We start from the raw sequence: 21,443 nt of genomic DNA, 5'->3' as shown, positions 1-21,443 counted from the left end.
CTAACAGGGGTTGTATTAGTTTCCTGTGTGACTTAAAACAACACACTTTTTATTCTCTTATGGCTGTGGAGCACAGAAGTGGAAAATCAGCCTCACTGGGCCAAACAAAATCAAGGTGTCGGCAGGGCCTTGTTCCCTTCAGAGGCCCCAGGGCAGAATCAATTCCTTGCCTCTTCCAGCTTCTGGTGGCTGCTGGCATTCCTTGGCTTGTGGCCATGCCATTTGTATCTTCGAGGCCAGAATCTTCAAATCTCTCTCTGCTCTGTCTTCATGTAGATTTCTCCTCTGTGTGTGTAACATCTCCCTCAGTCCCCTTTTCATAAGGACACCTGTGACTGCATTGAGGGCCCACCTGGACAATCCAGGACAGGATCCTTAGTCACCTCTCAAGATCCTTAATCATATTTGCAAAGAATCCTTTTCCATATGAGGTAGCATTTGGAAGTTCCAGGGATTAGGACCTCATATCTTAGAGGGCTATTATTCTGCTGGCTACAGGGCTTTAGACCGTGCTTGTATTGAAATGTCAGACAAGCAAACTGAAGCAGTCCAGTAACAGGGCTGGAAGCTTAGCCTTCCTTGAACTGACTCTTTTCCTCATGCCATGCAGGGTGCGGGTGGGGTGGGGCAAGTCCTCTCCATTTAGGCCTTTAGAGACTATTCTGAATGGATACTACCTGTTTCCTCAATTTGATCTCTCCAATTTTTGAGTGTCTGTCTCCTGTCCTCCCGTAATCCCGGTCCCAGTCTGATGTCTCCCAGTCCCTATTTTGAAAATGCCAACCCTTCCAACAGATTGGGACCTGTCCTCACTTCCCCAAGTATTTACTACTCCGGGCTTCAGCCTGATGTTGCTGAGGATGTTCCTTTGTTGGCTCTGGATTGTGTGTGTGTGTGTGTGTGTGTGTGTGTGTGTGTGTGTGTGTGTGTGGTGTGGTGAGAGTGAGCTTGGGTTCCTACAAACTGGGGACGGACTGGGGTGCCTAGCTTCCGGGGAGTTCTTTGACCAGAAAGGGCTGTGGCCAGGCTCCTTCTGAATCACCCAAGGACAAGCACACCTTGCTACATGGAGCATTACATTTCTTCCAAAGAAAACCTACTGTAATATCACATGATGAAAACAGTCGCTTCCTATTAATAGCACTTTTGAATCCACTCCTGGAAAATCTATAACTCTAGCGTTATTGAATCAAAGAATTCTTCCTCGCTCTATTTTCACTCCAAGGGCTCCACGCTGACTGGGAATAGCTCTCTCTCTGAGTCACTTGGGATGAATGGTGCTATCTTTGAACACACTGTTTCCGATGTCTAAATTTATGTCTCGATAGGAGTGAGTAGGTAGGGTGTGTGTGTGTTCACCCAGTATATGACTGTTAATGACTTAGAGAACTGGAGAGAAGCAGAAAGTGTATCTGCATTTAGGAAGAGAGAAGGGACTACAAGGATACAAGAGAATGATCAAAGAAGGGAGGACATATCAAGAGAAGACAAAGAGCAGGCCTCCAGCTCCCCAGTTTTCCTATAGTATGGAAGCACAGAATACTCTTTCACGCTAGTGTTGGGAGGAAGGTTTGTGGCACTTGAAGTTTTTTAAAAGAGGGAAAGTCCTCTTTATTAAGAAGAATACGAAATAATGAATACAGAATTAAGTTTAGGGCTTTGGATGGGATAGAAAAGTCCTGAAGCTGAATCTTTATTGGCTGCAGGGCAAATCCTCCTTCTCTGGTTGGGAATCAAGACCAACATCCTACTTCTATTTACATGATTAATATCTATCACTTCTACCTCCCAGTGATGTGGTTCCAGGCAAAAACATTTGAATCTATGTGTGTGTGTGTGTATATATGTATATGTGTGTGTATGTGTGTAATATTAGGACTCTAAAATATAAATGCCATTTAATGTTAGGAATCTATAATTATAATATATAATGTTAGGAATTTGTCAAATAATCTGAGATCTAGAGAGGAAAACTTCACACATAAAGCAGATTTTAAAAATTATAAAATAACATTTCTATGACACTTTATTGTTTAGGGCACTCTTTCAAAGACGGAACTTCATTTAATCCTGACAAGAACCTTGGGAAGAAATTTTATATTTTATCTCCATATTAGATAAGGGAGACTAACTTTGGAGAGTTGGGTGATTTGCCCAAGTATGTAAGGCTTAGGTTAAGACAGGAAGTGGGTGGGACCCAGGGTTTGACACTTGCCGGTGTGGAGGTGTGGACCAGGTGGGAGTAAACACTGCTGGCAAACACATCGCCTTACAAGGGGTAGGGGAGAACAAGAGGAGAGAGTTCACCGAAACTGCCTGTCTCTCCACATTGACCCCCCCTACTTGTTGCTCTCCATCCCCTTGGATTTCTCAGCTCCACGCTTGACAGGCAGAACAGTCAGTAATTTGCTCCGAATAGGGCGGGTCAGCGGAAAACGAGGGACTGTGGATGCTTTGGGGAACGCCTACAGATCCAGAGCTGTCTGTTCCTGCAGGCGGTTACGTCCCCAAGCTTGTTGTCCTCTGAGCCAGACACTCGAATTCCCACGGTGAAATCACAGGGGGAGAAAAGTCCAGATACTAGTCTGGGAACTTTGAATGTGAGGGCCCAAATTAAAATTGTTTACAAGATACCTTTTTTACCCCATTCAAAATGAAAATAGTTCTACTGAGTTCCAAGGGAGAAATTAGGCTCCTGCTGGAGGGGATGGATAAACTTGTCCCCTTTCTCCACAGCTGGAGAGCTTTGTGGCTTAGCCTCCTGCTGTTTCTCCCTTCCACCCTCCCTTCCAAGGAGGACCAGGCCTCTCCAGGGCAAGTAGCCCTAAGAGGTCAGATTTCACAGCAAAGAGCTGAAATAAAAAAGGAATCTAGAGAGCAGTTTGGCCAGGAGAGGTGTGGGAACATCTGTGCTATATGAGGGCAATGGTGAGAAGAAAAGAAATAAGATTAAAAAACAAAACAAAACTTATTGACGGCTTTATAGTATTGGGGAAATATACACAAGGGACCTCCAGTTTCTCAAATTATTTTTAATTGTATGGAATGGATCTTTTTAAAGTTTCAATGTTGCTCTAGACTGAACCCTTTGGGTTGAAGCTTTATAAGCATTAGCCCTACAACCTAGAACCTGTACTTGATTAAATCATAGAACAGCCATGAGAAATAATGCATAATTTGCAGGCAATTTAAATGTTAGTATCTCATCATTCAAGAAACAGCAACAGCACTCTGCTTCTGAAATTAGACTGAGGTCCAAATTTTGAAAATATATTTGCCACTTTTGCATCCGGTCTCTGGTTGCCCACCAGAGCCTCATTAACAACACTATCTTGCAGATTGCAAATCACATTCCACTCTTCACTCCCCCTACATCAGTTCCCCCACTCCTTTTGTTCATCCAACACCCTTCCCCCAACACACCCTTCACTGTGCTTCCTCCCGTTCACTGAAGAATCGCTGTAAGATTGAGAGAAAGGGTGGAGCAGTATTAGGAAACCCCAAACCCTATTTTTTCCTTGAAATTAAGGGCTGATTTTACAAAATGATGAAACATTAAGATATATTTTTTTCTTTCTTTTTTATTTTTTAAATTTATTTTATTGTATTTTTTCCCATTAGTGTTTATTCCTCCATGCCCTCTTCCTTATTTTTCTTTAAGCAGAGAAGAAACAATGGGTTTAAAATCTAATTTTTTCCAAGGATGTAAATACCAAGTTTCTACAGAAGTAATTTTGCCCTTGTTTTCTGGTGCAGAACAAAGCATTCCTTGAAAAATCTCTAATGTGATTATCTATCAGGAAGCATTTGGGCCATTGTTATTGATTTGTGGTGGTACAGACCCCAGAAAGCCATCAGCCTGCGAATTAAAATTGGCAGAGAGGAAGAACAGGCCACAGCCACTCCTGTGGTTTAGAAAAAGTGCTAAAGAAAAAAAAAACAAAACCCTCTGTCTATTTAAAAGAGTATACAGTGCAGAAAGATGGCTTATATGCTTAACTATACTTCACATTGACAGCATTTAAGGTATTAGGGCTTCCAGTCAAGATGGCAGCATAGGTAAACATGGCTCATCTCCTCGCACAACCACATCAAAATTACAGCTAAACTATAGAACAGCCATCATTCAGAACCATCAGAAATCAAGCTAAATGGATGTCCTACAACTGCAGAGTTAAAGAAGAAGCCACATTAAGACTGGCAGGAGGGGCGAGGATGTGGAACAGGCTGGTCCCACACCCACATGTGGAGGATAAAAATCAGGAGGGATATCTGAGGAGCTAGGGATCCCAGCCCCACACCAGGCCCTCCAGCCCAGGGTTCCAGTGCCAGGAAGACAAGTCCCCATAATTTCTGGCTGCAAAAACTGGTAGGGATGGAGACTGTGAAAGATAGAAACTTCTGGCATATGAAGCAGTTTCTCTTAAATGGCCCCCACACAGACTTAATCAGACTCACTCCCTCTGAGCTCCAGCATTGGGGCAGTAGATTGAAAGGCATCAGAGACATACATGGAGGAAGTGAATTGTCCGTCATCAGGGTGAGAGCTGTGGGGTAGGTTATTCCCAGACAGAAGTGGTGGGAAAGACACCAGGCAGAGGCCATGGGGTCTTTTCTGAGCCCTTCTCCAACAGAGCCACAGAGCAGGCAGGTGGGTGCCATATCTGAGACTCCATCAACCTGACTATCCCTGTTTGCCTTGCCCTGATGATTCCCTGAAGCCTGGTCCCACCCAACTGCTGGGCCCACCCAAGCTGTTTCTAGTGGCTTTTCCATACAAATGGTTTGTCTTGGCCTGTACCTCAGATTTTCTTAAATTCTCTCAAACAAGGAGCACCGGGCTTTAGCAAGCCCCATACCTCTACCTAAGTTGCCCCAGGCCTAGCACCAGCAGCAGCTGGCCTTTGTGCACAGCTTGGCCTCATCTGGGCACCTCCAAGCCCAGCAAAGTAGCAGCCATGTACAGATCCCTTTATAGCTTATGCTGTGTGACCCTGGACAGAATACAGGGATGGCTGACCTTGGATGTGCCAACAGCAATCAAAGCTCAACTACAACAGGAGGGAGTACACAGCCCACATGGTGGATGGACCTTGAGTACCCAGCTTAGGTAATAGGGGAGGCAATGTCACTGGACCCTATAGGACACCTACTACATTAGAACACTCTACCAAGCCTGGGAAATGTAGCAGCTCTACCTAATACATTGGAACAAACACAGGGAGGCTGCCAAAATGAGGAGACAAAGAAACATAGCCCAAATGAAAGAATAGAACAAAGCTCCAAAAAAAAAAAAAAAAAAGAACTAAGCAAAATGGAGACAATCAATCTACTAGATGCAGAGTTATAACACTGTTTATAAGAATGTTTAATGAACTTAGTGAAGACCTCAACAGCATAAAAAAGATCCAGTCAGAAATGAAGGATATACTAATTGAAATAAAGAACAATTTATAGTAGAGTGGATGAAACCAAGAATCAAATGAACAATTTGGAATATAAGGAATCAAAAACAACCAATCAGAACAGCAAGAAGAAAAAAGAATACAAAATTATGAGGATAGTGTAAGGATCCTCTGGGACAACTTCAAATGTATCAACATTCCCATCATGGGACTGCTGGAAGGAGGAGAGAGAGAGTAAGAAATTGAAAACCTATTTGAAAAAAAATAATGACAGAAAACTTCCCTAAGTTGGTGAAGGAAATAGACATACAAGTCCAGGAAGCACAGGGAATCTCAAACAAGATGGATGCAAAGAGGCCTACTCCAAGCCACATCATAATTAAAATGGCAAACATTAAAGAGAGAATTCTAAAAGCATCAAGAGAAAAGCAGTTAGTTATCTACAAGGGAGCTCCCATATGATTGTCAGCTGATTTCTCAACAGAAACTATGCAGGCTAGAAGGGACTGGCAAGAAATATTCAAAGAGATGAAAAGCAAGGACCTACAACCAAGATTACTCTACCCAGCAAAGCTATCATTTAGAATCAAAGCACGCATAAAAAGCTTCCCAGACAAAAAAAAAGCTAAAGCAGTTCATCACTACCAAAACAGCATAAGAAATGTTAAAGGGTCTTCTTTAAGAAGAAGAAAATAAAAATGTGAACAATAGTATGGTAATAAATACATATCTGTCAACAATTGATTCTAAAAAACAAAATAAACAAGCAGAATGGAAATAGAATCATAGATACAGAGTACATTTTGATAGTTGCCAGGTGGGAGGGGGGTTAGGGGTATGGGCAAAAAAGATGAAGGGATTAAGAAGTACAAATTGGTGGTTACAAAATAGTTATAGGGGTGTAAAGTACAGCATAGGGAATAGAGTAGCCAAAGAACATATACGCATGACTCATGGACATGGACAACAGTGTGGGGATTGCCTAAGGGAGCGGGGGTGGTCTGGGTGGAGGGGGGCAAAGGGGAAACATTCAGACAACTGTAATAGCATAAATCATAAAATCTAATTTAAAAAAAGATATTAGGAAATCTAAAAATAAAAAGCAGTGTATGAAGAATAAAAACGGCTAGGTCTGGAACTCCTGGCTTGTCAAGGCAAAAGGTTCCAGATCCTTAGGTAATAAGTTACCTAAACGTATCTTTTTGGTTGTGGTGGAAGAATGAGTTTTACACACACACACACACACACACACACATGTGCAAGATTAGTAGTATAATTTTTGAAAAATAAAAACAACCCCACAGGATTTATTTTCATTTGGTAATAACATAAGGATGGTCAAAGAAATATGAATATTTAAGAACTATATCCCCAACAAAGGACTCCTAAAAAACACAACCTGTGATACCTTCTCAACAATTTCTCACTTTATTAGCCATTTCTGGTTAGAGACACTTTGGAACAGAGTAATATTATCTGACACAGTTGTTTTCTTGACTTTGTTTTAGAATGAATTTCTTTTGTATCATGTAATACAGTTCATATACTCATCAAAACCGATGATACAGCCCTCTGTCCACATGTTCACTTGCTCCTAATGCCACACCTGAATCCGAGGTCTATTCTGCAGGTATTTGAAGATAAGGTTGATGGGCTACGCCATCACCTTCTGCACTTTTTGGCCCTGGCCACAACACGCCATGGTGGGAGTTGACAAACACCACACCAACCTATGCCTTTTCAAAACACTTTAAAGCATTAAAAGCACATGGTTATAAGACCTGGCTGGGTAGCTCAGTTGGTTAGAGCATCATACAGATACATCAAGGTTGTAGGTTTGATCCCTGGTCAGGGCACATACAAGAATCAACCAAAGAATGCATAAATAAGTGGAACAACAAATCAATGTTTCTCTCTCTCTCAAAATTATTTTTAAAATGACAAGGAAAAGTTTCTACTCTCCCTGCATTCCTGATTGCTTCCCACTGCCACACCTCCCCTCCGTTTGCACTCCTCAGAGGTAACCACACCTAGTTATGTTTTGTTTCAGAATGTTCTGGACATACAAAAACATAATCTCTATCCCATTCTCCCCTTTTAAAGATGCAAATGGAATATTTTAAAATACTATTCTGCAACTTGGATTTTTTCTATTTAATGGTATACCTTGGACATTTTTCAAACTACCTTACTTAGAACTATCAATTTTTTAATTTTTAAGATTTTTTAAATTTTATTTTTCAATTACAGTTCACATTCAATATTATTTTGTATTAGTTTTAGGTGTACAGCATAGAGGTTAGACAACCACATACATTACAAAGCGTTTCCCTCAATATTTCTAGTACCACCTGGCACCATACATAGTTATTACAATATTATCGACTATATTCCCTATGCTGTACTTCAGAACTCTCTAATTTTTAAACTGTCTTATCTTCTTTTTTAATTGAAAAATAAGTGCATAACAGAAAGGAAATGAGAAAACTGGCTTTGCGCAAGTATGAAATTATCACTGTAAGAGGCTATTATCTTTCCTCTGGAAGGAGCTTAGATGCAGAAAACACATTTCATTTTTCTCTCTCTCACACACAGAATTATTATAGCTCTTTTAAACAGTAACTTGGGTCCTTGACTATTTTATCAGGCCATACAATGAAAAAGCCAGTATTTTTTAACCCCCAAAGTATAGAAATGAAGGAGAGATGGTCTTCTTCGTTAAACAAAGTAGTCCCTGTCTTTTAGACGGACGTCATGGTCCCCTGAGGGACTTCCCCCTTTCTGTTCTATGTTTGTTTAGTTTTATATATGTCTCAGTGCTCCAAAGTGGTAATTACAATTTCCAGTTGCCCCTGATAAAGTTATAGGAGGAAGCAGCACGTGTTTACTGGCAGACAAATCCATGAGAAATTGGCTGATGTTTGGTTAAAAGTAGAAATTGGCCTCCGAGTGTGCTGGGCCCTTAAGTACCCCAACCGCTGACCCAAGAAATTAGCAGCCTCACAGAAGGCAGAATATGCTTTTTTTTTAATCTCTCCTTTGGGAGATTTCTCACATACAAACAAGACTGAAGAAAGTTCTTACAGACCACAGACAAGGATGTGGTCAAGTGTGACAGGAAATGATGTCAAAAGTCAAATTGCACCATAGGATACTAGAGTTTAATCAGAACCCCCCAATCTCAGAGACAAGTGATAAACTTGACATTGAAGGCCAAACTGATCATCAAAGTTGAGTCACTTGCCCTCATTATTTGTGTAGGTTTAACTACGTGGACTCATTTTCTCACATTCTAAGATCTAACATTCTTTGATCGCAGGGCTGGAAAAACCCTAGGGATCATCTCTTTTAATGAATAAACAAACTGAGTCTGAGAGATTTCGTGGCTTGGCTGAGATCACACATAACTGGCTAGGACCTAACACCCTAGTGAGTATACTTAAATTAGTATAAATATACCACACATGAGAAAGAAGGTATATACTATGTATGATGGTTTTCATGTTTAAAAAACAGAACAGCGTCATCAACTTTGCACTATACCCTGGGTGACACCATTCAAGGGCAGGGTGGCCTTGAATTAGGAAGCTGGAAGGGAGCGATGAGGATAGGGAGGCCAGCCAGGGAGAAGCTTCAGGAACACCTGACAGGCAAGCCAGCTGAGGCCCTCGACTGGGGACATGATATTTGTCAAGGACAGAATATATCCTCTTTCACCCATTCTGCTCAGCCGGGCCAGAGCTCTACCTACCCCAAAGTCAAGCAAGTATTTAGAGCAAGAGGGAGAGAACAGTACGCAACTAGGTCAGATTGATTCCAGGAAATGTTTCCGTCAGTTTTTTTTCTGTAAGGACTCTGCTTGTTAACTCTGGATTCCCATGGAACCAACCCCCCACAATGGTATTAGTTAAGGGTTGGTTGCTCTTTTTTGCTAAGCTGCTGTCAGGCAAATTTTTGCAATTAATTTAATGGGAAATAATAGTGCCTCAGATGCACATTAGAATTCTCCGGGGAGCTTTGGGGGGGAAAAACCCCAAAACCAAAAAACAACCAAAAACTGATGCGGGAGCCCACTACAATTAAATTCAGGTTTATTTAATCTGAGATCCAAACATGGGTAGGTTTGAAACTCTTCAGCCCCAAGTGATTCTAACAGGTAGCTAGGGTCGGAACCACTGTAGGTTTAAAACGTCAGGTTTCAGTCAATTAAGCAACTGCTTTAAAAGTTACAATAGCATTGTTTTATTCACATCTGGCAATGTGATTCACTAAAAAATAATGAAGTCATTTGGAGAACCTTCTGTCTTCATAGGGCTTTCTCATTATGTATTCATTTTTGCTGAGGCAAGTCAACATATGATTGAATTCAACCATAGATCCGAAACTGATGGTTCCACTGAAACTTCTTACCACCTTATGTCTATTATTTTCTGTGTCTCAGTCAGATTACAATGATTTGATATGATAATCATTCCCCGAGACTTTTCTGTTGAGGTGTCTGGGCAGCATAGAAGGCATGGTACTTACCAGAGATTCCAGGACATTTTGTCATCATGGGACTTTCTGTGCTATGGAAATTCAGCAAATAAATCAGTGTGGGCTGGAATAATTAGTAATGTGGGACTCCTTCCTGCGTCTGGGTCCTTTCATTTTGATCAAAGCAGAGGTAAAAAGCATTACCTTGCTTTCTGGTCTCCTACTTCGTCTTTTTCCCTTCTCTTCTAAAGCAATGTTTTTTAAAAATTTTATTTTAGAAAGAGTATACATACACATATATATACCCAGGATCAGTTATGTCTACCCAGTTTTCAGATTTGCAACCGGTGTGCTGCCACAATTTTTAAAACATACGTGACTATTTTAGTCCAGGGCACTGAACTCTTCCCTTAGATTGTCAAATGAAAAAATGACAACAGCCAATACAATAGCCATCTGATGTGAGTGAATCAAAATTACACCCATTTTTTTTTGTCAGATTGGCAAAATATACAATTTTTGGTGTGCCACAGAATTTTAGTAATTAGTTTATGTGTGCCATGAGATGAAAACGGTTGAAAATCGCTGCTCTAAGTCATTAGAAAAGGCAGGAGAGAGGAGTAGAAAGGCTCACTGATTTGTAAAACGGACAGTGGGATGAAAGGTCATTTAATTCAACCACCACCTGAGACCAGAAGACCTTCCTGAAATGATCCAGGTAGATTACACCTGGAACTGGGCCTGGAACTGGGGACTGACTAGCACTATTCTGTTCAGGAAGCCAGCTGGCCCCAAAGCGACCGCTCAAGGATACTCAGGGCTTCCTCCTTCCGTAAGAGGTTCTCCAGCTATCTTGCCCTTGTCAGACTAGATCCTTCCCCTTCATTAATTGACTTATTTTATGAAGTCTTCTCAGATCCAGTCTGCTCAATTCGGGACACACTAGCTTCTGAACTTTGCTCCTTCCTCCCCGCTACTTAGAGCCCCACGCTACTAATAGTAGTATATTTTCTATTGTCACATGCTCCTCGTTGACGTGCACTTATTGAATGCCTGCTGTTGACAACGGCCCCAAGGTTCTAAGAGGAAATACCAAAATTAGACAGCCCAGCTCCTGCAGAGAGCCTGGCTGGACAGCCCCCCACCCCAGCCCCACGGGCTGGCCGGGTTGGGCGGGAAGCTGGTGCCTCTGGGAAGGAGTGGGTTTCGAGCTGGATTTAGGAAGTAGGCCCTGAGCTGGATTTAGGAAGTAGGCCTGGCTTTTCTCAGGGCCGGTGAAAGGCACGAATAACCTGCTGGAATGGGACGGGAGGCCCATGAGTGGGCTTATGTTCCAAAGGCCACAAAGAAGGAGGACAGCCAGCCTGCCTCATCCGGGACCGGGTTCTGCCCGTGGTGTCACAAGCCGGCAGGCCGGCCGGCCGAGCGGGGGAGAGGGAGGCCCGGGAGGCTGTGAGGGAGGAAGAGGAGCCGGGGGGCGGGAGCCGGGGGAAGCAGGAGGAGCGCAGGCGGCCGGAAAGGGTAGACGCCGGGGAGAGGGAGTAGAGGCGCTGTGCTGCCGAAGCCAGGCACTGGGAGGAGCCTGGCAGGAGTCGGGGGCGGGGCCAGGCGAAGGTTGGAGCTGGGGGAGGAGCCGGGGGAGGAGCCGGGCGGAGCCGGACAAGGGGAGGAGCCGGAGGAGAGGCCTCTCAAGCCCCTGCCGCTGCCGGTCGCCGCCGGCCACCGCCTCCGGGGCGCGTTCTCTCGCGGGTCCGGCTGCCTGGGCGCTCCCTCTGCCGCCGCTGCCAGGGGTGCGGGCGCTGGCGGCCCCGGCGGACGAAGACATTCCGCGCGCTCCCCGCGGGCCGCCGCCGCCCGGGCCCCGGGCCGCCGCCTCCCTCAGCTCCCTGGACCGGCATGGAGCTCTTCCAAGCCAAGGACCACTACATCCTGCAGCAGGGCGAACGCGCGCTGTGGTGCAGCCGCCACGATGGCGGCCTCCAGCTTCGACCCGGTGAGGCTGGCGGCGCGGGGTCACCCTGGGCCTGGCGCGGCGGGGCGGGGCGGGGCGGGGGGCGAGGAGGGGGCGCGGCCGGGCCCCTCAGCCCGCGACCGCGGAGGGCGCCGCCTGCGGCCCAGGCGGGCGCGGCGGGCACGAGCGAGGGCGCGCGAGCTGTCATAATTTCCTGACGGAGGGAGCGATCGCCTCGTCCCTGCCCCTCCGCGGGGACAAAGGGCCGGCGACCCTCGTCCCTCGGAGATGCCTCCGCGTCGAGCGCGGCTGGGCATCCCCTGGAGGGCGGGCCCGAGCTGCCCGCAGTTGGGGTCCCGCCGGCTCCCGCCGGAAAGTTCGAGCGAGGTACGCCCGGCCTGGGAGGCCTCTGCCCCTCCGAGCGGCCTCCGGCGCGTCCTTCGCCACAAGTGCTGAGTTCGAATCCCGCCCCAGGCCAGAGGCGACCCCAGTTCAGTGACGCGTGCTGTGGGGGCCTCACTGTTGACACCTGTTTCTGGCCCCTTTTTTAAAGGGCGTGGTTCGCTCTGGCTACCCCACAGGCGCCCGGTTTTAAAGCCCCTTTCGTTTGATTTTAGTGTCACAATGAAACTGTACTGTACTGCCCGACTTCTAATATTTTTGTGCGATTCAGTGTGGGCGATGCGGAGTGGGCTGTGGGTTCGTGTTTGGGGTCAGGAAGGCGACGGCGGACCGGTTCGCGTTGGGAAACCAGTTCGCAGTGGCCAGTTACCCCGCAGCCGGGCCCCAGCGCCCACGGGCCGGGGGCACTGGGAGCACCTCGGCCTCCGGGGTCGGCCGTCCTCCTTCCTCACTCCGCAGACATCTCTCCCGGTAGAAGCGAGAGAAGAGAGTTCGTGGGAGAAACAGAGCCTTTCACATTTGCTCACGTGTAGTCTCGGCGAGGGAATTACGTGGTAGGACTTGAAAAGTGTAAAAGGTCCAAAGGCGCTTTTCCTACCTTTGCGGGATGGTTTCCGGGGATCTGGTCCTCCGCAGGTCACTCCCAGTCCGCGGCAGAACCTTCCGGGCAGGCGTGGCCGGTGGAGTCGCCGAGGTCACCGGGGGAGCCGAGCTGGCCCCAGAGCACTGTCGCCTGTCGCCGGTTTGCCGGGAAGCCGGGCGTGCGTTTTCCCAGACTCGGGTGCGTTTGCTCGCTCTCAAGCCCTGTTTCCTCCTCTCAGAATGCAGGAGCGACCGCTGCCCCCAGATAAGGTTCCTGACGCTCTTGGACAGAAGTTGGTGTCGATTGGATAATTTTGGCCCGTCTGCAGCCATTCTCTTTTCTCCGTTTGCCCCGATTTGACCATTGTGCCTGGCCCTCCCCCAACGCGACCCCCACCCTCACCCCCGGTCTGGGTGAGGCTCCAAGTTTAGCCCGGGAAAGGGAGACTGCGAACTCGCCCGGCCGTCCGAGAGCCCGCTCTGTGGGTTAACTGTTCACAGCTGCGTGGAAACCGCCACCCTCTCCCGCTCTCGGGACAGAACGCTGTGCGGTGCCTCCTTCCTCCGCTGCAAGTGACGGTTGGCTTCTTCGTCCTCCCTGGTCCGTAAGGGAAAGGTGGTTGAAAACTGCCAACTTGTTCACGTGCGTCTCGGAGGACAGGAGTGGACATCGATGTGTTTCATGAGAAACACTCCGAAAACCCCTCTGCAGTCACCAGTGTGTCTGGGCGAGTTGGGGGGTGCATGCACAGGGTGGGCTGCGTCGTCTCCATTTGTAGGCCCACCCTCTTCTTTCTCGGAGCCCCTAAGACTGACAGACGGGAACCGAGCTGGCCGAATACGCGGGACAAGGTAGCGTCACAGGGGTCCTCGGAATCGGAGGGGTCTTAAGTGGGTCAGTCGTCGTCCGGTTTGGTTTGCTCGGTTCCTGTCCGAGGGAGGCTCTCCGGTCCTGGTGGCTGCCTGCGGGTCAGTCCGTCCGCTCTGCCAGGACGGCCAGTGTCCTGGCTGTCTGCGGGACGGCACTTCAGCCCGCGCTTCTGGGCTGCAGAAGCTCTCAGGCGTTTGTGGATCAGGAATATCCACGGGTAACCTGGGCCTAGATGGGGTTCGAGTTACTGTTTACAAATCCAAAGTCCACACCTGAAGGCAAATTAAAAGGTTTTTTTCCTACATAAAATGGCTGTAGCCTGTGCAGTTACGTTTAGCTCACTTCTTAGGATGTAGCCAACCCCAGACTGAAGCAGACCGAAAATCTAGAGGAAGGAGGAGGCCGTTATATTTCAGCAGGAACAGCCCGTTTTGATCTTCCGGTGTTCAAGTAGAGCCAGTGAGTAAAGAACCCCATGCACGCACTTGACCAAATAGTGCTCCTCTCCAGTTCTTAAATCCTGTTTAAAGACTGGCTGTTAATAATGGTATTTTAATTGGATAAGTGCTATTCAGATCTTTTTCTATAGAATCATTTAAAATTCTTCTCATTTTATCGGGAACTTTTCCCTCTGCTTTTGTGGCCAGTTTTGCTCTTATTTCTAATGACAGCATTTAAACTCTTTCATTATTTCCAATTGCCTATTCAACTGAATAGATTACTGACTGAGTTCTTTTTATCCTTTCCAAAGGACTGTATTATAAGACCAAAAAAGCCTGTGGGCATTGTGTGTGGTTTTTATGTTTACGGTTATTGAACAATCTGAATCCGGCCTTTGTTTTTTCTTCGAGACTTCAGAAGAATCAGCATTGATGTTAAAGTCAAAATGACCAATTCCTTATTCTGGAATGCTTGTTACTCACAGCCTTTTTTCCTGCCCCGTTTATTCCGTAAGACCAGCTCGGCTGTCACCCCCGCTGTGCTCACCCTACCCGCGTTCCTGGGCAGAGGTATGGTCGCAAGGAACTCATTACTGTGTATCCAGGTGCTTTATGCACCTAGTGCACACTTTGATTATAGCCCTTACTGAGCCATATAATAATAGTTTCCATACCTTTTCCTCAGGGGACAGTGCATTTCCCAAGGCAAGGAACCGTACTTCACTCATCTTGGTATCTCAGGGCTCTGGAGTGCTTAGGACACAGAAGGCATTTTTTTTGGTTGAGTTGAGCTGAATTAAATTTAAGCCCAAGTTTTCTCTCAGTAAGATCATTGCCACCAAAATAGGATGTTTCTTTTGTTGTTTATTACTCATTTTAGGCCCTGTTTTGAATATCTTCTAATTGGGGTGGAAAATCTTTGTCTAGCTGGGTGAGGAAAGAAATGAGAGAAAAGGTGCATTTCCACTTGTGTGTGTGTGTGTGTTTCCTGTCTGATTTAACATCACCTTTAAAAAAAAAATCTTTGACCCTGGCTTGTGTGCTCAGTTGGTTGCGTGTCCCGCACAGCGAAAGGTCCTGCTGGTTTGATCCTCTGTCAGGGGACATGCCTGGGTTGTGGATTTGGTTCCCAGTGGGGGCGGTGGGGCGGGGGGGGGGGAGATACAGGAGGCAGCCAGTTGATGTTTCTCTCACTCTTTCTCTCTCTCCCCCTTTCCCTTCCTCTTTCCCTACAATCAATAAAAAAAAATTAAAGTCTTTGTATTCCTTATCTTTAACATTGTTTATTTTTTTCCTATTTTTTCCTTCTAGTTAAAGAATTGAAGAGTATTGTTATTTTTTCTGATATTTTTATTGTTTTAAGCATAGCAAGTAGTCTGGAGCATTGCTTTTTGGTGGATGCTTAGGTCTATTGTAAGGTGACCACTAGAGAAAAACATCTAGGTTGTTTTATTTTCTACCAGGGAAAGTGATCAAACACTGTGTAAACATTCAGTAATTTCCTGAGAGTAGAGTTTTATTATCTGAGAGTAAGGACTGTACAATGATTTGAAGACTTTAAAAGGAATATAATAAAGTCTTCCATTGGGAGAGGGTAATATGGCCTTATCTCTTCAGTTTTGAAACTGCTTCTACTGTCCTGTGTCTTTGTCTGATATGACTGTGTTATGTAACTTACCAAAAAGACGGTAGCACACCTGGCACACACATGACATTCATAAACCTATACACAAGGGAGAGAGAGAGGATACTCTGAATGATGAATACCAGTGAATGTTTTTTTTTGGAGGGGATGCTAGCTGTCATTTAGAATTTACAGAGACATAAAAAAGTGTTTCTATTCTTCTTAGAGTTATTTTTTGGGAATAAAATTATTTTTAGTATGTCATATGAAATTAACTTCTTTTGAATGTGAAATTATAGTTGTGGAATTGAAATCCATATAGCAACTTTTTATCTCTTTTCAGGATCATATTTTATGAAACTATAGTCAGTGTATTTAGAGTTTTGTATCATTTGGTATTTACTTTGACAAAAAAGATTTTGAACTTTAAAAAAAACCACGTTTGCTAAAGAATCACAAATTACCATGACAAAATATAATAGCACATTTTAATTTAAAATTAATTACTAAATATACTGTAAAAATCTTTGTTTTTCTTGTTGTTGAATAACCAGCTTTTTTCTAGTGGCTTTATCCTTCAATTTCTTTAAAGTAGCTTAGCAGTTTTTATACCCTGAACTACTTTTTACCCCATATTTTGTATTTCTAGTAAACTATTGGTTGATCATGTCTGTATGTTTATGAACACTTATTTTTAAGCACTTATATTCCCTCATCTTCCCAAAGTTTTTACTTCCTTCTTGGGCTAGAAAGAGACAGACAGAGTCTTTCCAAGAAGGCAGATGACAGTTTTGGAATCAGATTTTGTAGACTGAGGGAAGTGTTTGAACATATTTTGTTGTCTGCATTGCTAATGGAGATTCATAGTAGTTAATAACAACTTTTATTTATTGAGCGCTTTTCTGAACTAGGCACTGAATCCCTACAAACCTCAGAAGGCTTTTATTATTATCCTTGTTTTGTAGGTGAGGAGACTGAGGCACAGAGAGACAGTGTGTTGAAGTTTACAGAGTAAGTGGGGGAGAGTTTGTGCTTCAACTCAGCATGTGACTCCAAAGCCAGATTTCCCTGAAAATTGACAAGAATGTTTTATAAACCTTTCTACCTTTTTGACTATGAAATGATAGGATTTGTATTTTTATGGATAATATTGGAATGTGTCTTTAGCTATTATAATCACTGTAGTGTAGCCTGAATAGAGAATTACAGCCTCTTGTTTGTCAAAGCACACAAACTGGGAGGATCAGTACAGAAGGAAAAGGTTGATAAAGGGACTCGGGGTTGTTTCTCTGACCCAGCACCTACCCCTGACTTCTTGCAAAATTAGTTTATATGGTTACAGGGCATGTTATTATGTAATAGATTGACTAGTTGTTTTTCCAGTTACAGTCAGTTTATCAGGTTTCTCTTCTTAAGTTTTTAGAACATCTGCAGTTTGGGAAGGGAATAGATATAGGGTAGATCTTTGTGGAGAAACATTGATAAGTCCTGGATGGGAACTATTTCAGCCTGTGATGAGCAACCTGAAGCCTTTCTCCGTCTAGCTTTGCAAGAGTCCTAGATCCAATTTCACAGGCATCTTTTCAGAGCATATAAAGCAGAGAGGGAACGGTTGAGAAAAAGTCTTTAGGGCAGCTACCTTCAAAGAGGGGAGGGACTTTTGTAGAATCACTGGTTCCTAAATGCTCTGCTCTGACCAGGGTATAGCCAGAAACTGGGTGCCCTGACAGCTTGGTCTTTCAGGAACCTGGCCGCATTGGTACTGCTCCAGGATGCCCAGCGGAATGGCTACCCCTTGTCCTACCTGCCCAGCCTGATTCATCCAGAGCAAGGAGGAGAAGATGTAGATTCATCACCTCACCCCTAGCACTTGGCCCACAGCAGGTCTTCCGTAAAAATTGCGTTGAATGAATTGAAGTAATACTAGTCCCTGGACGGCCCTCTTTGAGCAGCAAAGAGATTGTTGGGAGGATTAAATGGAGAATATAAGAACAGAAGGCTAGAATGCTGCCTCTCTTGCTAACTAAAAAAATCGTGCTAATTACTCATTTTATTCAGTATGGTGGGGAATTTAACTTCTAAGTCTGGGATTCAGTAAACTTGTTCTCTTTTATTTTAAACTTTCTTCTTTTTCTTTTCTTTTTTTTTTTTTAAGATTTTACTTATTTATTTTTAGAGAGAAGGAAAGGAAAGGAGAAAGAGTGGGAGAGAAACATTGATGTGCAAGAGATACATTGATCAGCTGCCTCTTGCACACCGCCAACTGGGGACCTGGCCCGCAACCTAGGCATGTGCCCTGACTAAGAATCAGACCAGTGACCTTGTGGTTCACAGGCTGCCACTCAATCCACTGAGCCACACCAGCCAAGGCAAATTTGTTCTCTTTTTGAATGAAAATAAATGGGACCCAGAGACATTTTTATATTTCTTGAACTGGCCCTTATGCGAAAACAAAAAAAAGAGAAAAAAAGAAAGTTGATGATTTTGGTTCTTGTGATTTATGACAAAATGAGCTGTTGTATTTGCAGATAAATACTAGGCTATTGGAAAAATCAAACTAGTTTGGCTGTGCTGTTTATTGATTTAGTGACTTCTCAGAGCCATAATCTAACCTTGGTGAGGTTTTATGGGGATTTAAATGTTAGATCTTTATAAACTGTGTTACTGCCTCTCTGTGTTTATCTTTTTGTTAACTTCTATTCCTATTCAAATATGTTTTAAAATATCACCTTTGAAAATCTAGCATTGCAAACACAAGTCTCAGAAGTAACAGCAATGTCATAGAACTGTAACAAATAATTACTTATTAGCTGGTTAAGTCATAATCATTATGTGTCAACTGACCATAATTGAGCTGAAAAGAACATTGGAATTAGATTATATTTGATAAAATACAGCAGTTTTTAAAAATATCAGTTGCTGTTGATAATCTTAATAATTATATATAAATAGTATTTTAAAAGTGAAGAGAAACAGTGAACACTTAGTATTGTAGTACTATCACAACACATACTGGTAGTACCTTAATTAAATCCCATGCTCTGTTAGAATGACACACTTTCTGGTTGCTGTGAGACCCTTAAAGGAACTACTCATTCAGAAAAAGCACCCACTCCTGCCTGCTTTCTTTGGAAAGGCTGGCAGAATGAAACACAGGTTGGTTTTAGGTCAGTGTTCCTTGGTGTTTTTTCTTTTAAGTTACTTTACTTTAATTTCAGGTTCTTTCAAATTTAACCTTGCCATTTCTTCCACTTGACATTGGGATATTTAAAAGTACATTCAGCCCTGGCTGGTGTGGCTCAGTGGATGGAGTGCCGGCCTGCGAACTAAAGGGTCCCTGGTTTGATTCCCAGTCAGGGTGTGTGGGACAGGAACCCATTTGGGGGCACGTGAGAGGTAACCACACATTCATGTTTCTCTCCCTCTCTTTCTCCCTCTTTTCCCCTCTCTCTAGAAATAAATAAAATCTTAAATAACAGTACATTCACTTTCTTTATAAATCTTATTCTTTGAATCAGCTTCCAGGAGTGTCCAACCTTTTGGCATCTCTGGACCACACTGGAAGAAGAGTTGTGCTAGGCCACATTAAATACATTGCGACACATAATCACAAAAAAACTCTCATAATGTTTTAAGTAAGTTTACGGTTTTGTGTTGGGCCGCATTCACAGCCATCCTGGGCTGCATGTGGCCTGTGGGCCACAGGTTGGACACCCCTTACGCTGAACTGAAATTCCACAATTTCTGCAATGGTCAGTATATACAGTCTGAAGCAGTTCATTGTAAATATGCCATATGCTTTTACTTTTAGTTTGCATATATAATAATTATGCTTCACAGTGTCATTACACATTGCTTTAATGGCAGATATAAATGTTTTTCTCCCCTCCAGGGAATAGCTGTGATGGGCAGACCTGAGTTTAGCCGAGTCACAGTTTGCCAGTCTCCTGGGCAGTTGTGCTTCTTGTTTTCCAGGATTTGTCTCTCCTTCTCTAGTAGCTATTGGATTTATTCCCCTTTGCAGCTTTCAAAAATTCCCTTTTCTCAAAGAAGCACCTCCCTTCCCCCTTCTAATGTAGTATTCTATTTCTTTCTCCTTCCAAATATATTAAAGCTGAATTCCCGTATAGTCACTTATTCTTTCAGCAAACATTTATTGAAGACCTGTCTGCTGGGCATTGTGCCGAAGCGCAAAGATGGTTGAAACACTGTGTGCCCTAGCCAAGGATGTGGTCCAGTGGGGGAGAGACGTACACAAGACTCTAGAGTGAAGATACTTTGACAGGGCTGTACGTGGGGTCTGTGGGAGATTTGAGCTGGGTCTTGAAGTTTGAGGTCTCGGTGTTTTGTTTTTTTCCCCAAGATGGTAAAAATCTATTTTTTTCCTAATAAAGAAAATGGGAAGAAAGGTGCTCTTAAATTTTATTCTGTGAAGTTTCTTCCAGGTGTAAGTAGTCTGATTGTTTCTCTCTGAGTGGAAAGCCATGGAAGAAACAGGCTGTCTGTACTTACGGACTTTTACGGGCTTTTTTTTTTTTTTTGTCTTGCCAGAAATAACTCTTTTTATGTTCAATGCCTTCATTCTAAGTGGGTACTCAGAACAACAAAACAAAACAAGTTTCTGAGGACGAATACTGCCTAACTGGCCAGACTGAAGGAGTGCAGGGCTTCCACTCTTGGTGGTCTTTGCCTGATCCAGTAGCAGTTCTTCATTGGACCGGAGGGTGGGTTTGAAGGCAAAGTTTTTGTTGGTGAGGACTTACGGTGGCAGAAGGACTATGCAAACAATCCTAGATGGAAGAGAGTGAGTCAGTTTTGAACAAAGTTTTCAGGGAAAGCTAGGAATTTATTTAAGCACCAGCTGGGAGAAAGGTTGCACTTATTTAATGATGGGAGTGCTAATTTTCTGTGTCTCAGTTTAAGAGCTCTGAAGTGAGGGAAGGAAAATACCAACTGTTAGCTCAGTCGTGCTCTCATTTGGCTCTCAGCATCCTATATCTGAAAGTTATATCAAAGGACAATTTTTGGGAGAGCAGAATGTGAGAGACATATTTCAACACATTGCTCTGTTTCTTGGGTGATGGATTATGAATTTATTATCCGAAGATTCATCTAATCCTTGTTTGAACTGGTTATATTATCAGCCTCTTTAGGTAATGCATTTGGAAAGTTGTGACTTAAACTGTACTTCCCTTCACTGATTCTCAAACCATGTCTTTTAAACATGTGCCTCCTGCATTTTTATTCTGAATGTACTGTAGTCTCCACACCTCTCATAATTTTATATGTATCCATTAGGTTTTCCCAGGACCTAGTGACATTATTTGATCTTTCATGAAAATCTCTTTCTTTAGTTACCTCTTGTTCTTTTTTGAGTTGCACTGGATCTTTCTTGAAATGTCACTATTAGGACTTTATGCTTCAGATAGAGAACAACTGTTGGTGTAGAGTTTAAAAATCAATTTCTAATATCCTTTATGATCATGATCAAAACTTTGCGAGCCCTTTGCTGCACTGTAATCAGATGCCTCTTTTAATAGAGAAGTCTAGATATTCTTTTTTAAAAGATCTTATTTTTATTTATTTATTTTAAAAAAAGATTTTATTTGTTTTTTTTAGAGAGGGGAAGGGACAGAGAGAGAAACGTCAATGTGTGGTTGCCTCTCCCGCGCCCCCTACTGGGAACCCGGCC

At 43.8% G+C, this 21,443-nt stretch overlaps 1 protein-coding gene and 1 pseudogene across 1 annotated transcript in view; one reads left to right on the top strand and one right to left on the bottom strand.

The window, feature by feature from the left end:
- Positions 1–6,828: 6,828 nt before the first annotated feature.
- LOC112300439 (small nuclear ribonucleoprotein E-like) lies at positions 6,829–7,107 on the bottom strand (annotated as a pseudogene).
- A 4,439-nt stretch (positions 7,108–11,546) lies between these two features.
- The window catches only part of INPP5F (inositol polyphosphate-5-phosphatase F), a 69,086-nt gene continuing 59,189 nt past the window's right edge, over positions 11,547–21,443 (top strand). The window contains 1 exon segment of the mRNA XM_053922941.2: positions 11,547–11,874. Within this exon segment, the coding sequence (XP_053778916.1) occupies positions 11,778–11,874 (97 nt within the window). The 5' untranslated portion in view covers positions 11,547–11,777.

The sequence above is a fragment of the Desmodus rotundus genome, chromosome 4 (assembly GCF_022682495.2).
Source record: "Desmodus rotundus isolate HL8 chromosome 4, HLdesRot8A.1, whole genome shotgun sequence".
Taxonomy (NCBI): domain Eukaryota; kingdom Metazoa; phylum Chordata; class Mammalia; order Chiroptera; family Phyllostomidae; genus Desmodus; species Desmodus rotundus.
The sequence above is the reverse complement of the archived record's forward strand: the minus strand, read 5'-3'. Positions and strand labels throughout refer to the sequence as shown.